We start from the raw sequence: 18,135 nt of genomic DNA, 5'->3' as shown, positions 1-18,135 counted from the left end.
CAGTCTTGAGCCAAGAAGAAAAAAATTCTTTACAAAAATCAGTGCGATAGCTTCCTTTGAAAAAGCAATGAATCTGACATCAGTCTTTCTGAAAACCTGAATACAAACAAGATATCTAATCATCTTCATCCTTAATCTACTTTCACAGATTTGGCAAGAATTGTCCTTTAGATAATATCAGTGTATCGCTGAATAATGAACCACGGAACACCAGACATTCACAGCTCATCAGTGCTCAAAGTACTGGTGCACACCAGAGTATCCAATGCTATTAACACTGGCCCTTGAGATATCAATATCCAGTCATGTCAAGAAGTGCTTCAAGGCTAGCACAATTAAGCTTTAATTTACCCAAATGGCCCATTAACAGATCAACTGGAATGAAACTGGTAGGTTTGACAATGAATCTCTATGATCTTTATCAGGGAGGAATCAAGGAGCTGTTACCCACATAGTGAGCTCCTACTTTCAGAGATTCTCTTTATTACTCAAATACAAACCAGTGATCTTCCACCTCTAAGTAGRTAATATTTGGGACAGTGCCTATGTTCTGGAAGGACAACTGCCCTTCTCTGCAGATTAGGCTGCCTTGTGATGCCTTGCCTGAGGTTAAGCATTATAATTGTTGGACATCCAAGGTTTGTACTTTGGGGATCTGAAACATCAATACTCCAAGAAGTTTTCCAGGGGATCTCATTTATGATCATCATTTATCTTGATAAGGGCATTTTACACCTTCGTTTATAACCATCCATAAATATATTTGGAGTCCTTGCAATCTGAAGACTGACAAATACAAATCATGATAGTTATCATTCTTCTGTAAGATGCACTGTTTTTAAAGTATTGAAGATGTCTTCCAGGCATTACAGATAGAAGAGTCTGTGAGAAAATGCATCCAGAGAAGTGCAGAACTAATAGACCCATGCAGAGGCCTGCAGTAAAGAAATACTTTGCTGCTAAGCATTAATACTCGCAGCAAAATTGGCTACTCTCCTACTCTGAATCAGGGATGCTACAGAACAAGGCTGCAGTAATGAATTACTGGCAGAAAGAGATTCAACCTATAAAAAGGCCAAAAGTGCAAAGGCCTTAGCRTTTGGGTAAGCACTAAAGTGTCAAGTTAGCATTGAACAACTAAGAAAGTAAGTTCTCAAGATGGGTGTGGAAACATTTTGATGAATTGTTGGAACTAGASGGTCATAGTGATCAAAATAAAGACTTGCAAAGAGCACCAGCAGAGTGCAGATTTTGAAGCATTGCAGAAATGCATTATAGTGCCTTGAACATATCTTAGAAATACTAAACTACATTTAAAGCAGAAAAAGGCCAAGAAAAAATGCAGTATCACTGAATTGTACCGAAGTGTTTAAGCATTAGTCAAGGTGGGACAGCTACTACAGGAAGATCATCTTCTCCACAAGAAAGATCTGACTTCAGTATTTATAAAAAGTTGCTTATATTGACTAGAGGTTGTTAGCAGTGTGCAGCAATCAGTCTAGTGTAGCGCAACGCGCCATGACAGATCTCGAGCAGAAAGAATGAATGAAGAAGAGTTTCAGGTACTCTTGAACAGAAAGTGAAGCTAAGATCAAAGACCATGAGGGCTTCTCAGATAATGACTAAAACAAATACTATATACTTTTAAAAGCACACTAAAATTGCTGTCCCAGTGTGACACATATGGTTGACAAAATTTTGTATTCCCTTTTGAACATCYTTGATCAACAACAGTACTGTAAAAACCATTGATCTGCCCAGAAAACACTCCAAAACTCAGTGAATACAGAGAACTGCTCTACATGGCTTGAAGCATTCTGTTAATACCAACCTGTTTTAATAAACATCAGAAAGAAGCTGCTGAATTTCTCTCCTTTTCCATCTCTTTGCTATTAATAGCAAAGGCTTAGTTAAAGGCCTTATTTAGATCATTCAATCAAGTAAAAYATAACTAAACATGAACACACTCCAAGGTTCAGCATAACAATGCAATTTACAGAGAATTTAATGGGTCACTAATACACTGGGGAGTTAGGGCACAGACAGGTGTGCAAGAGCTAATAGTAGGACATAACAACAGAAGACTGTAAGATTATTTTTTCTCCTTACACCAAAAATTGGAGAATACAGATTTTGATKACAGTGTTAATTTGGAAGGATGAAGTACGTGTTTAATGCACAAGGGTTTGTGAATCAGAGATTTCACTTCATAGACAATGTTGAGGACACATCCTTTTTACTATATGCTCCAACATACCATGGTAAAAAAGTATCTAAACTGTTTGAAATCAGCCCCTTATCTCAACAGCATTAGCAAGACAGTGAGGAAATTGGTAAAAAAGGGAAGAAAAGCTTAATAATGTTGCGTTGAGCAATGTGAAGAATCAGTGTCACCTAAAGATGGATCTGCTGGGGTACCATTAATAAAATTCTGTGGTATTTTGATCAGTCTTTACAATACCATCCTCAGGTTCTAGCAGTACACTGAGCAAATATTKTACACAAAATGTGTTTATAGGTAAGAGAATCCAAAATTACTTGAAACTGATCTATGGAAGTGTTTTCTTAAGGCCCTGGTTATGCCATGAATGCGTGATATGAAATTGGTAGAAAAACCTTGGACCACAGTAGGCCACAAGTAATGTGCTGTACTTCCTCTGGCAATTGAAAARAATCATTCTGCCCTCCAAAGAGTAAGGGTATTTACACATTAATCTGCAATCATTGTGGAAATGTTTTTTTACATTATAGACAAATAAACAAAATGTGATGTTCTTTAAGACTACATTACTTCTGGGATGGGGTATTTTTAATTTGCTAGTTTTGTTAGCAGTACATACATGCTTATAAAAAATAAAGCAAAACTTACTGTTTACTATAAAACAAACAACATATTTCGAAAGTTTTAATCTTAACTTTTAAATGATAAAGTTACCAAAGAAAAGAAATTGCTATTTAGTATTTACCTACAGAAGTACAGCTTTATTTTTATTTAGATTTACAACTGGCAGATGTGGCATGATAAAAAACCTTTATTTCCATAGATATCAGAAGGAAATCATAGATGTTGAGTGCTAATGGGAATTTATTATGACAGTTTTAAGGGTACAAGTGAAATTTAAAAACTAATACTAAAATTTTCAAAATGGCTGAATTGGCTTTGCAAACTTTCCACCAAACCAGTTTTATCTCCTCTGCTGGCAGTAGAAATTTGAACCCTGGTTGCTGTTTATCCTTTAGAAAAACTCTCTCATATTAATAAGAAAAATGCAACTGTTATTCTGACCAATTTCAGGCAATATTGAATGAGTGAATTCCTTGATACATTACAACTAGTGTGATTATACAATTTACATCATGTCTCACCTATGTCTAAAGTTGTTATATATTCCTYAGGAAAATAATGTTTATAGGTTTATAGAACATTAACAAGAGATTCAACTAGCAATGAAAACCAACTGGTTTTAGGTCCATATGACTGGAAATAACTTCATCCATAATGTTCATTCAGCTATTTTATTAGGCTAACTGAACATTAAGATACCCCACATTAGCAATAAAAAAGTTYATTTTATAATGCAGGCAAAGTAGACTGGGAAAGAAATAATTTAATTTGGTTCTTTATTTTCATCTCTTTCTTCTACATTCTAAATGTTGGCATGAGGAGCAATATAGCTGTAAAAGCATTAGTGGCAGTCTTGCACTTTATTTAGATTCCTTGAATTTCTAGCAAGCCTTTCCATTTAGTTTAATATGTTTGGCTTTGTTTGTTTGGGGTTTTTTTACTTAATTTTAGGTATTCACCATAGGTCACAAACCTTAGCACAAATTCACTGTACAGCATATAAGAGCTTGTAGYTCACTGCAATCTTCTAATTATGTTAAAAAAAGATAAAGCCCAACAAAAAGGCCAGTCATATACATATGCAGGTTGTTCTCATATTTTACCTTGCTGTCTTTGGAAGCAGTAGCACCACTCATTGTTAGATATCAAACTGTCTTTGTATGTGTCACAAGAATTGAAGAAGGCCCTGGTGCATGGCTCGTTCTTGTCAAGGTAAATGCTTCCAAGTTCTGACTGGTCCAACAACAGGTCATAGTTTGTATCGAGCCTATTAAACATCCAGCCGAGGGAGTCTTTGCAAATTGGTAAAATGCTGGTGTCAAATCCTAAGAGGCAAAACAAAAATAACAAAAATTACATAGGAAGAGAGGTAGGGCAGTTGCTGATCCCAGCCACCACGAAAGAATGCTGCATCATGGAAATAGCTCTGGTGGTCCATCAATACTATACATAAACACACACTTTTTCTGGTTCATGTGCTGCGGGTCATGCCACAGGCTTATGTGGCCAGGCAGTTGAGTACATAACCTAGTACAGAACAAGATTTAGTGCTACTAAACACCATTCTTCTCAAAACTTTTAAGTTAAAACAGAGCAYTGAAAAAATGAGATTGGAAGATATGGCTATAGAGGAGTTGACATGACAGAACACAGGAATTCCCARTTTCTATTGCTGTTGAAAATCAAGCCTTCCTGCCTTTGCTGTTGTTCTGACAACAACAAAGAAACCTGAAAAGTGCTTCTACACTGATAAACAGACTTAATCCAGTAATTATATTTAGAAGTCATTAGATGTCATTTTAGATATAGATTTACATATGGAAATGTCCATGCTATGGTAGAATGACCATTGCAGAAAGGACAAGAAGAAAGCTGATAGCATCAAAAACTCCCTGTGGAAGCCAAACGAACACATAAACCCCCCCTTCCCCAGAAATCATAAATTGACTAGGACTTTTTATCATAGTGATCTCACTTTTTCTAGTTCCCTGATGATCTGCTACAATAATTATTACTTTAGTTTGATAGAAAGAAGAGGGAAAAAAAGAAAAAAAAAAAATAAAGCCAGCCACCTGATGTTTATGAAGCTTTGATGTGCCTAACACAATTTAAAGACATAGCCAAACATTCAACCATGATCTCTCWTCCTCTTCAGCCCCTGATAAAACACCAAGACAAAACTTATTTTCTGTGGGTTATGAAGAACAGTGATACAGGATGCAACTGAATAAATAAGGATTTATAGTAAATGTGTTATTCAACCTTATATGTAAAAGGTATCAGAATTATTCAACAGGTGTTTCTGGTTAGAAGAAACCTGGAAGGTTCCTCCATCTTAAAACATTTTGTCYAAGGATTAATGTTCAGTAAAACATTTACCTGTAGGACTCTCTTGAAGGCATCTTAACACTTCCTCTCCTAGTTCTGCTTTTAGCTAGAAATCCTCCTCATGATCTTGGATACCGAAAGAGGTCAACATGAAACAGACTGTTACCTATCCTGCCTTTTGTGTACCTGCATGATGGGAGAAACCTTTCCTGACTGACAATTTTTTTCTGGATTTAGCACCTGGCCAGCTCAACAAAGTGTAACAGAAGGGGCAGAAATAGAGCAACTATGRTTTTAAGTAATAAGATGCTAAGTAGAAGGGAATATAAAATAAAAGCCACTTTAAAGATGTATTCAAGGACAGAYTTTGTGGGCCAGAGTATGTAATTGTAGATAATACCCCTGAATGTGGAAATTCAAGCTTAAGTTTATTGAAAGARGCACCACTTTCAAGCTTGGGACAAAATATTTTYAAATTAGCATTTGTGGTTCATGCTGGCAAAGCTCACATTGTAAARTATTTGTATTTTAGGATACTAGAAGAGAGTTTTATGTTTTTAATAAACTATACTAAGGAAAAGCAGAAAACCTCCTAACCTCTACTTATTTACAGAATCACAGAATAARTTGAGTTGGAAAGGACCCACAAGGATCATTGAGTCCAACTCCTCARTCAGTTTGAGATGATACTCTAAAGAGAAAATTATCTGAAGAATAGTGAAAGAGAACTGAACATTTAAAGGTTGTACACACCACTAAATTAAGGTTGGAACAATATTATACAACTGCATAAGAATTTATCCCTGTTTTTTCCTTGATTTTCTTAACTAGCATTTGCCTGTGACTTGAGTTCATCCTCTGTTCCCATTCCTCTTCTTTTTTCACTTCTTTCCATATAGCTTTTAGATTTTTAAAAAAGTGATGTCCCACTATCATCCTCTCTATTACATTTGTCATAATTAAAGACAAAGCTTGAAATTTAAAAGTTTGCAATGGAATCAGCAATATAATTTAAAGGCAGATAATTTTATTACAGACCACTGATATAAGAGGATAGCACCAGAAAAATCTTATTATGTTCTAATAATTTCAGTAAATTCTGTCAAAGCTCAACATAGTTGAATGTTTAAATATAGAGTCTGAAGTCTGATATCCATGACATACTCTTCCTAGTAGAAGTATAACTGTTAGGTCAGAACTAATAAAACTACTTCAAACAATAGCATTTTATATAGGAAAAGCTTACATTTATTAAAACTGCCATAATGTATCTGTTAAATAGCATCATATCCTAGAGGAAAAAGCATTGTGGGTGATTTGGTCTAACATTCTAATAAATAACAATTAGATTTAATAATTTCTAAAACTGAGCACGCTTTACCTTGAAAGTAATTTATGTTTCTTTTTTCAGAGTTCAATTCTGAAGTAGTCTGTATTTTCATTTACAGCCCGCGGATATTTGTTTTTGATTTTACTAGTCTTTTGTTGTTCCWCTTCTTTAGTATATATGTTAGTGTTTTAAATAGAGAAAAATCAAATTTCTTCTTAGTTTTAATTYGTATTTTTTCATCAAGCCAAACTCTTCTACAGCCATCAGTCACTGCAGTATAGAAATGTCTGAAATCTAGGTCAAATATTWGTTTTGCTCAAATAAATAAAATAAGCAAGGAAAGCACCCAGCGCTGGCCAAGCTCTGKGAAACATGCTCTGGAACAATTCATAGTTTGCTCTTCATATTAACAGACAGTAGAGTTTCATGGCTTATGGAATCCAATTTGTCTCCCTTCACAGTAGGACTTGACTCTTGGAACTATTAATGCACAGTTCAACTGCTATTCTAAATCAGCGCTTTGAAAATTACATTTAAAAAAACTATTTAAATATTAGAGGGTTAAAACATTTTGTTAAAAACAAATGATGCTCCCTAATGTTTCCACTTCATTAGTACTCCTGAGTCTTTTCCAGTTTCAAGTATAACCTTAGAAGTTCCTTTTTACTTCCAAGCTTCTTTTCCATCTGTTTTTCTGTGCCAATACCTACAGGGGCATCAACCAGCTAAGATGAGTCACACATAGCCCTCCTGTATTTTATTTCTTTCAATCTGATAGCATTCACAAATTAAATAATTGTAAATKGTAGCTGTCCTGTCAAATGGTATTTAAAGTGATTAGTACTAAGCCATAAGYAAGAAACCAACTTCAGAAAAGCGCAAAGTTATGGTTTTGTACACATGCCTATGTAAAGCACATGAGAATAAGGCAAGTCTGAGCAATGGAAATGCTAAAGTACAGAAAAGGATCAAAGAAARCATCAAATAAGACAAGCAGAAATGGCTTACTGGTTCTTTCAGGCCTTTGAACAATCCTAGTCTTCTTATTCTGAATTCCACTTTCATGGAGTGCCTTAAACCAATCTCTCAATCTGTTTGCAACTTCCCTGAATTCCAGGTCACTGCACACTGGAAAACAAAATGCACAGTTGTTWAATGTTTTTCTCCAGAACGCTAAATAGGACTTTCTAAATTCTGCTAAAGAAATTCCCTCATACCCCCGCAAAAAAACAATCCACATAAAATAATACAAAATATATGCTCCACAGCTTTTTTAATTAATTCAATTCAGTTGCATCACTTAGGTATGTGTTCAAAACATAGTGAAGGTCCTCAGAAATAAATGCCTGATCTATAAAGGTATTTTCTCATCTTCCTGCAGATGAGGCTGAGAAACCCATGACAGACTTCTGTCTTTTAATTTCCATGTTCATTAAGGCAATCCTATTGCAAGCCCTACCAGAACAGGTCAGTGATGTAATTTAGGCAGATAATCATGGACACTCAATCTTCTTTTCTATGCTGAGGCATGAAAAGAGGAAATAGGGAGACAACAAAACATTCTGCTGGAAGCTTCAATCATGGGATGGAGTTTCACAAGAAAAACTTGTGAGCACCTAATGGCAACCAGGGAACTTTACAGCTGGGGGTGGAAAGGATGGATTCTCTGACTGGAAATAGCAAGGGCAGAAAAAAGCACACCAGACCAAAGACAACATCTGTAGCACTCAGAGCAGCAGATTAGTAGCAGAACTGGCTGAAGTGCTGTACAGAACCAGCAGTTCATACTGAAGCCAGCAACAGAAGTAGATATCAGAGATGTGCAGTCAAGAGCCTTATTCACTGAGAAGACAAAGAATGGACACGCTTGAAACAAACAGATATCCCTCCCAGAATTCCACCTTCCTATGTGTTTGAAAAATGTTAGGAGAACGCAAAAGAAACAATAGTGTTGGGAAAAAGACAGGAGCAGAAGAGACATTGGATGTACCCCTCCTACAGTAACGAAATAGCTTCCACTGCCATTCTCAACAGCTATAACTCCCAAATTGGGATCACTTCCCAGGTCAACCAGTAACTGAAAAAACTACAACCYGAAGAGCTCATACCTAAGTTGGCAGAGCTTCACAGTGACACCCTTGAAAATAAATCTCCAGTTTGCTTACCTTTCCTTTATTGTGTAGCAATCCAACATATTTAGTGACATAGCCTTTAGCACTTCATTAAAGTGAACAACACTGTGAAACACCTATTTGTATTTTGGAATAAGACTGGAACACGTCATTATGTCAACGACTATCGATGCCTGTACAACCACATGCATCTAAGAATTGGATTATTTATGCTTTACAGAAGCCTCTCCTGATAYTTTAATTCTATCCACCAAAGACTTAAGTACAATCTATACATATATTTGCATAGGTTATGGACTGACATTTTTATAAAACTTGTATTTGTGCTTCTCTCTTGTGTAGCAGAACTATTTCTTTTCTGATAATTTGACAGAGAACTGGGGGRAAAATAATGATAAATAGGCAAGTGTACTCAAAAATGTATCACAACAATCAGAGGAAAATGGTCTCCTGATCCAAGATTACATATCATAACCCAGAYTTGTGAGATTTTTCTGTTTGTTACAATACCACCTTCCTGTACCAACCCTTGCAATCAGCTGACAAGTGATCATAAAGAATCAGCTATTAACTTAGGACACACCACTCCTCTTTAATTTTCCCTTCCATTATAGATGTATATTGGTTTGTATGGCCAGATTTTGGCAGCAGGAGGCTAGAGGGGTGGCTGCTGTGAGAAGCTGCCAGAAGCTTCCCCCATGTCCAGCAGAGCCAGTGGTAACTGGCTCCAGGACAGACCCACTGCTGGCCAAGGCTGCACCAGTCAGGAATGAGAGTAACTCCTCTGTGATTATGTATTTAAGAAGGAAAAGAAAGTTATTGCACAGATGTAATTGCAGCCAGAGAAGAGCRGGGTGAGAATCTATGAGAGGAACAACTCATGTCTCAAATAACCTGAAAATTACTTGGAATATGAAGTAATCTCTGCTCAAACTTTAAAAAGTAGAAAGCATCTAACTCATATCAGAGGAGAAAGAATAGAAAATAAAACAAAATAGACAAACTTCAGGTTATTTGTCATCAAAGGAATAGATGCAACAAACAGGTTACTGTCTTACTTAATAAGCAGAATTGATAATAGGAAAACTACTTTTTTTTTTAATAGGCTTTTAGTTAATAAAATAATTTATGAAAAAATACATTCTTCAAGGATACTCAGAAATTACTTCATTGTAACCAAAGCACTATTGACAGGGAATTTTTTGGTAATAAGAGATATTTCTGCCCACGCTAAGCATGGACTTAAATGCTCAGACATTCAGTCCACCAAAATCAGAATGCTGCACATTCAGAAGTAATRCTAAAAAGTGCACTTATTTTTGCCATGCATTTGCCCATGACTATAACTTCTGGAAAATAAGAGCATTTGTTAGGTCATTAAAAAGATAAAAAATGGTGATGCTCAAATATTAGCTTTATTTACAATCAGGTCTTTGTGCATTTCTCAATGTTAGTACACAGATCCATATTAATTCTTCATATCATAATTATAATAAAACCAGCTAATTATAATGATGATGACAATCATGATAATGATAATAATAATAATAATTTCCCTTCCTTTTCGTTTTATAATAAAGTCATACTTCTATACTGTGGCCAAAATGTCTAATGCAATATTTGCATATTCTGAGTAAACAGGTCTTCAGAGTAGAGAAAGAATCCCATTTTAAGTTCCTTATATACGCAGAAAAACTGAACTCTGACAACTTGAATTATTAAAAAGGCATAAAATAATTTCTAACATCTTCCACATTACAGATATGAACTTTGAATGTCAAATAACTCAACTATTTCTTTTTTTTTCTAAACGCACTTCCCACACTTCAGATTTTTGTTCCTATTATGACATATAAAAAGGAAAGAAGTAGCTAAATAGCCTTTTAAATAGTAAAATAATTTAATTTTCTCTCACAAAGAAACTTATCAACAAGTTTTGCTCAACTTTTCAAGAACATTCAGATGAACATGTAACAGATGTAAAAGACTGAAGTCTAAAAAGTAGCTTTCAGAAAGCTACAAGAAGCAGAGAACCATATCCACACATTATGACAGTCACAAACACAAGCTGGTTTTCAGAGAAGCTGGGCTGCAGAACATAACAGTAGTATGACACAAAAAATGTCAGATGTATACATTTGGCTTTSTTTCTAATCTGTATCCTGTCTCAGGACAGTACCTGCCTCAGCTCTGCATCTTAACTCACACAGATAAATGTGTGTAAACTTGATGTTCTGTGACAGAGATTATCAACTTAACAACCCATTCACTAGAATGCTATTTGCCATTGGAACATGCTTGCTCAGGGTTATGCTGAAATGATGAAAAATACATATTAACTAATGAGTTGATACATACTAGAAAATACTTTGGGGATTTTCACACTGATGATGTACTTGTAAAGATATACAGTGATGAAATTATCGTGTGTATCATCTGTACTGATTTAAAATAGGTCAAGATGAGGTAATTCAGATCTATTCAGACTATTATTTCACCTGATAGCCTGGGAGATGAATCTTTAATGGCCAAAGACAGACAGTAAAGGTTGTAGAAGGTTAGACAGCAATCAAAAAATGCATAGTAAATCACATGAACCCACTCAGAAACCTGCCAAGAAGTACTTCTGTTTTTGTACAGTGCCAATGCAAAGCAATCTTGCTATTATAATCAATTGTAGTAGCCATTAAGAGAATTAGTACAAGGTAATATGAAGTCGCAAGCTCAAAGGTTACTGGAGTCTACTGTCATTTCAAGCAATAAGACCRTGTTCTAAAACTAACTGCAATGCCTCTGCAAAAAAATGAACGTATCTCAAAACTTACAGGCACTTAATCCAGATACATCTTTATGATAAATATTATTGAAATGTTAGGTGGAACCAACTGTTCAATCTGTTTTTATATATAGTAAATGATTTGTGTTGGCATTTGACTATACTTTAGAGATTGAAAGTAAAATATTTGAAAATTATGTATCAGCCTGAGTTCTTTAAATCCCTTTCAACTCAAGCTAATTAATGAAGTAAAAATAGTGTTACTGAAAGCTGTGAAGACATGCAGAATGTATTTCAGCGCCAGCAAAATGGATTTAATTCCCTAACATATTTAAACCAGTCTTAGCTTCCTGACATAAGAAAAAGTAAGTTATTTTAACAGTGCTTACTTTTTACGTAAAAACAGACACATATAAAATTATCTGTAGCTTAGTAAGTATTGAATGGACACAGACATAATGAGCACATTGAAATACTGTTATATCAAGAAGCAGCTTTTGCTAAGTGGAGGCTCAAAAAAGTGATTTAGAAAAAAAAAAGTGATAAACACACCACACACTATGCAGATGATCCTCCCCAGCACATACAATCTCACTCAATCAGGCAGAACTATACTCATAAATTCATGTACGTAATAAAATGACCAAGAAATAAATACAAATCGAGTATACAGAAAACTTGAAGACAAGTTTTAGAGTCAACTAGTTTTAGAGTCAACTAGTAATTACTCCATGTGAGATGGGCAACTCATCAGTCAGTGTGTGCTAAAGCAAGGCTTCTGGCTAYTCAAACTTTTTCAGCATATTGGAATAATTGCTTATGATCCTAGAATCAAACAGAAGTAGTTCATTCTTACCCTCTGCTAAAAGCAGACCTAATTGCATCAGGTTGTAAAGGGCAGTGTCCAGTCACTCATGCCCTGTGACCATCACACCATTCATGTTAAGGCTCCTCAGTGTTTCAAAGACAACTCATCTTTGAAAGCAACTACCATCAACTCTCTTGTAGCTCTATAGCGCTCTCTCTAAAAAGTACAAGAGTATTTCCTCATGCTGTAACTTGAGGATTGCACCCATCAGCTGAGGATTGCTGGACACCCAGAAACCTGGTTAGAGCAGCAATTGTGAATCAGCTGTGAGCAGGATTATCTGGAGCAGCCCACAGCAGATGCTGATGTAGCCCAGTACCCTTTCAATGAATTACCTACCATGCAGGTGTTATCAYATGTGAATTGTTTAAACTGTCAGTGACATCAGCAAGACTCTGAAAATAATGCATCAGTACTGAGACTTAAAAGTGAAAAATAAAATCAGTACTTTAATTATTTAAAGAAACAATGAAATACAGTAAATGCTGAGCATCTGATCCAGCACGTGCATTTAAATGAACTCCTGAAAGTACAGTAACCCTGAAACTGCCATTAGGACTCAGTGGTGCCTCWAAAGACAGCACCCACTACAGTAAGCTGGAACATGACAGCACAAGTACCTGCTCAGTGTCAGTACTMTGAATGGCTGCCACTCTGCACAGCTTTATGAATTTAGCCCTGAGGAACATTRCTTGGAGTGAAAATTCTTAGCTCCAGAATAAGGAATAGTACCCATGTGGCCAACTCTAAATGTCTAAGAATTGTATGCAAGTGACTTACCATTCCTGCAATACAGAGCAGCACTTCTAGCTCTGCATCATCTGTCACAAATTGAAGAGTAACATATGGCAAAAAGAAACGTGCTAGCAAAACACAATAAATTTGGCAGAGGGACAAAATTCCCTTCATATCTGTAACTAAAGGATGGGACAGTCATTTCAGTCATCTTTTTACAGCCCCTTATGTACAGTTAGAACTGTTTGGTTTTTTTTATAAAAAAGGCTGTAAATTGAAAAAAATCATAAGTATATTTCTATTTTTATAAGCTGATGTTTATCAGCCAACTGTTACCTCTAGGGTTACTGATTTTAGAAAGATAATACCTTGAATTTAACAAATAAAAGGATTCTGATTGCCTTACTATTTAACTAAACATAATTAATTTTCTACTTCCCTTAGTCTATGTTATGAGATAATTAATACAAATGCTGCAGATACCATATCAGGGAATTGCAGCTGCTTACTCCTACTGCCCCAAATTAATGTTCCATACAGACACTCTGCAGATGATTAATGCTTCATAAAATGCAAAATGATTTCCATTAAATTACATTTTCATAAAATAAATCTCTTATTTTTGTGTCCTCAAGGTTTTTAAAGGCTTCACATTTAATAATTTCTGAGTGCAGAAAAAATTGTAGTAGCCACAACATATAGAATTTACATGCCAAGTTACTGTCTTCTACTTCAAATATTTGGACTTACAGAAACATTGCAATTCAATAAGACAATGCAGATTCTTTAGTCTCTCAGAAATATCACACACCTGTTGTGGAATTTGCTAATTTATTTTCTGGAGGATAGTCAATGTATATATCTTCCTTTGCTAACTGCTGCTAACCTTTAGTGCTGGCTATCATTTCTCATCATGCTCTGTTATTCCCAATCATTAATTTATGAGGATGAAAATGATGTTATTAATCTGTAAATTGTGTAGTTATAAACACAGACAGCAAAAGAACAGAGCAAAGAGACATTCCACTGTAATATGTTATATTTCAATAAAATTTGCAGATTTTTCTGTATATTCAAATGAATCCAGTATTTCACATAACAGAAGATATGGGAAGTACCAAATAGGGACAGACTAGCAATGCTCTTAGTGGTGAAAGCTTTGAAGGAAACTATAACCCAAAGGTGTGATAGTTTTCCAAATTCAGTTTTAAGGGTTCCTGAAAGCACTACAAGGCTCTGGGACAAAGTCAGGACATTTTCTTCCCTTCAAGGTCATAACTGACAGAGTCAATCCTGCAAGGACTTCTTGCATTTGACATACWACCCCTTGAAACATAGTAGACAAATGTCAAAAGGTCACTGAACAATGCTCTTCATAAAAAAAAMCATTAACAATATGTGTATATTATTTCACCATTTCAACTTAGATATTTTCTGAAATCAGAAATATTCTCTGCTAATAGGAGACTTTAAGTCTATCACATCAGTGACTGTGCACAGAATCTAGAATGGATTGATGGACCCTTCTTTCTATGGTGAGAGAAAATTATCATTGTTCTTCAGTATGACTACCCACTGGTTTGCAYCTTTTCTCTGGCAGGGATGGGCAGCAGAATTAAACACTGGGCTGAACAATCACCCTTTAATAGAAATTAACTACAGTCTGCTCTGCAAGTGTGTGGCCTAAAGGAATTTTACAGCACATTGGATCCCACTGAAGTCTAACAGATCCAAGGCTGCATTGCAGCAATTTACTTTTTTTATATTTAGATTGTGATCTGATGCTTTAAACCACTTTGTATTTAACCATTTGCTTYTGTATTCTTTGTGAATTCTTAATCACTAACATTGCTCTTAATCATGTAAAACTGTACACTAAAGAGCACAGTTGTCTGTAGACCTTTCAGTGAGGACTGAGAGGGCAGAATTACTCCAATTTAGCTGATTATTTGCATCTCCCCTGAAGTAAGGCCAACAGAGGTAGACAAGCTCTTTCCATACTACTCAAGAAACCTATGACAGTTAATCCATTATATAGTAATGTAACAGCAGGACCCAATTTCCCTGGCACAGGAATTACAGGCAAACTCTACTACACTGTACCACTACCTCAGTGAAATCAGAATGCTGGTTAAGTCACTGTAATCTCCACAGTGAGTGTGCAGCTGTGTCTCCACACAAATTCACTAATCAAAAGTGTAAGGAGAAATGCAGAAACTAATGAGTTTAAAAAGATATGATTAGGGCACAAATATCCAAAATGTTTACAAATRCATATATGAAATATGTTAGCAAAGTGCAATTTTTTCTTGCTAGTCTATGCATTCAGCAGTAAATGGATTGTTCATGAATGTCTTATGTAGATCAGGAAATTTTTATGAGATGCATATGAATATTCATATAGATAGGAATTTATTTAGCMTCAGCAATTTCTAATGTGGTTATTYCTATTCTTTAAAATCCAAAACTCCTGCCTTATCAACAGCAATCCTTCACATGTATCACAGAGARTCTTTAATAGACAGAGTTAACTGTGTGTGACATCAACATTAGATCCAAACCAAACACAATGAGGGATAATATTTGGTGTCATCACAGGTTTCAGAAAATGTTTCTTTCCCAGCTTAGTCTTTCTGCTGTCTACCTGCTTGCAATGTCTGCATGTTGACTTGCAAGTACAGAAGTTTTTTAAATGAGCTGCTTACAGAAGGCACAAATCACCACTATGTGTATGAAGAACAAAAAACAAAAGCTATCTTAAAATCCTTATCCTGATGAAATCAGTARTAAAATTCTTGTTAATTTCAGTATAGCCAGACTTTCACCCCCATTTTGCTGCTGTCCAGATCAACTACTTGGTTCTGTAAAGAGGAAAGGGATGCTAACACTGATTGATAGAGGAATCGTTGTTTAAACAATTCTGCTGACATTTTTCATAATGAAAAATTACATTTCATAAATTTTAGCCTATTACAAGAAAAATATAACCTTTTTTTTTTAAAGAAATGTGACTTTAAAAAAATCAATACAAGAAAATGTCTTGCATTTTAGACAAAATCTGTATCATTAGAATGTTTTTACACGTGGTAGTTAAGAACCTTTCAAGGCAAAAAGAGTATGGGCAATTAGAAATGCCAGCTAGTAATCAATTCAGTTATAATTTTACTTGTTAATCATAAGCCATGAAAGGTATTTGTACAAACTGATTGTGTTGATTATCAGCCTACAGCTGAAAGGAACTGCCAAATATCAACTGTGAACCGCTTCACTACTGCATCTGAGGCTTCTGAAATACTGTCCCTAATAATGACATCACTGTACTGCAATGTTTACAAAATCTGTAGAAGTGTTTAAACTGTTAGTGACATCAGCRAGAGTCTAAGAATAATTCATCAGTAGCTGAGACTTAAAAGTGAAAAAAAAAATCAGAACTTCAAATATTTAAAGGAAAAATGAAATACTTACTGATAATGTTTTTGAGATACCTTAGTAAGAAAAGYAAAAAATATTTATAGCGTGAAATTATGTCTATTTTTCACATAGATTCTTCTGTCCTCTGCCAAAAGACTTTTAACATCATTTTCCAGCTATTATTCTTTCTGTTACTAAAATTCAATTTCATGCTTTTTTTTCTGCCCTTCTTGGCTATGCTCTTAGAAATGAATAATTTTGCATTTTTGAAAACTGTAACTACAGAGAAACATGCAGAAATATATCACAGTGGTATCTGTTTTCAGTGGTCACACAAACATAGGAAAGTTCCTCATTTCTTCAACAATGATCACCATTAAATCAACACAGCCCTGCAGAGTCCTGTCAGACTATTCCATTCCATAGGGGCAGCTGCATCACTAGGCTGCTCAGGCAGTTTTMAGACACAGGCCCTGACAGCAGCTTGGGAATTCACTGCAGTCAAACCCCATRTTTTGTTTGTTTTGCACTGAGCTCAGAATGCCATCACTTTCCTGTCTGMAAGGCTCATTGCCTCACTTTCAAGATGCTGATGTTGCTCCTCAATGACTTGCAGACAAGAACAATTCACATTTAGCAAGGCGAAGATGAGGCACAGCAAATATGTGCAGGGATTACAAGATTCAGTAGAAGGTACCACCATCACAAAAACTAACTTGCAGTGTAATGGCTCCAAGTTTAAGAGCTTCTCCATGACTCTCTTTCATTAAACAAAAAGAAATCCTGGTTCCATTTAGTGGGAGTTTTGTCACCAATTTCAGAACCAATTTTCCATTCAACAAACATGAGAAACTTACTGCTACTGCAAAAGACCTCAAAACTTCCTCCTGGTTTCACAGTTGTAATTTGAAGGCTATGGCTTGAATACCTGAACAGACTTGGCATTTTATTTAGTTGCTTCTGTGTATCTTAATTAAAAGGACATCATCAACACATTTCTACTTTAAGAATCAACAGTTACTGCTTCTTAACTTGCAATCAGAAAAAAGCCCTTTACTTTTTACAGAAAAAAGCCCTTTACTTTAGTTTCATTTTATATTGAATTCCCGCTTTAGAAACAAAAGCTTTTAAATTTCTAGGCCTGCTCATGGATCAGTAAGAGTTGATAAAAACTATGATGAAAAACAAATATAACATAATCCTACAACATACTATAAGGTCTCTCAGCCTTTCTGAGCATCTTCATGCTCTTCCTTTGGAGAATCTCCAGCAGGTCCTTCTAATGTTGGGTGTGCCAGAGATGAATGCCATGGCTAAATTAATTTTTGCAGGACATGACGCTGTATAGTCAGTAGTTGCCACTATGGTAATGTAGTTCAATTTTCTATATAAAAAACTTCAGTACAACTTCAACTACTATTCTGAAATCAGCCAGTAATTGGAGTTGTGAAATTTCTTTTAAAAAATTGCATTGAACCCTAATGTTTCTGAGCTGATAAGGGAAGTGACAATAAGAATAGACTTCCCACCAAACCTGAAGGCATTGAATTTGCAATTTAAAATGGTATCAAAATTGTTGTTTAAGTCTCAGAACATAGAAATAAAACAAAAACTCATTAAAGCTTCAAACTTTACAAGAAACTGACTTTCTTGTACAGGCTGAGAAAAACAAAATCTATAAAAAACACAGAAAATAATTTGGTTTTATTA

General features: G+C 35.3%; 1 protein-coding gene across 1 annotated transcript in view; it reads right to left on the bottom strand.

Annotated features, from left to right (window-relative positions):
- LOC130584854 (testican-3-like) overlaps positions 1-18,135 on the bottom strand; it is a 118,263-nt gene that overhangs the window by 7,571 nt on the left and 92,557 nt on the right. Inside the window, exons 6-7 of the mRNA XM_057385086.1 lie at positions 7,512-7,631; positions 3,949-4,170 (exon numbers count right to left, since the gene is read on the bottom strand). Of these exons, the coding sequence (XP_057241069.1) occupies positions 3,949-4,170; positions 7,512-7,631 (342 nt within the window). The remainder of the gene's footprint in view (positions 1-3,948; positions 4,171-7,511; positions 7,632-18,135) is intronic.

This window comes from Malurus melanocephalus, unplaced genomic scaffold (assembly GCF_030028575.1).
Source record: "Malurus melanocephalus ecotype Western Australia unplaced genomic scaffold, MMel_1.1 scaffold_782, whole genome shotgun sequence".
Taxonomy (NCBI): Eukaryota; Metazoa; Chordata; class Aves; order Passeriformes; family Maluridae; genus Malurus; species Malurus melanocephalus.
This window is presented reverse-complemented; position numbering and strand designations above follow the sequence as displayed.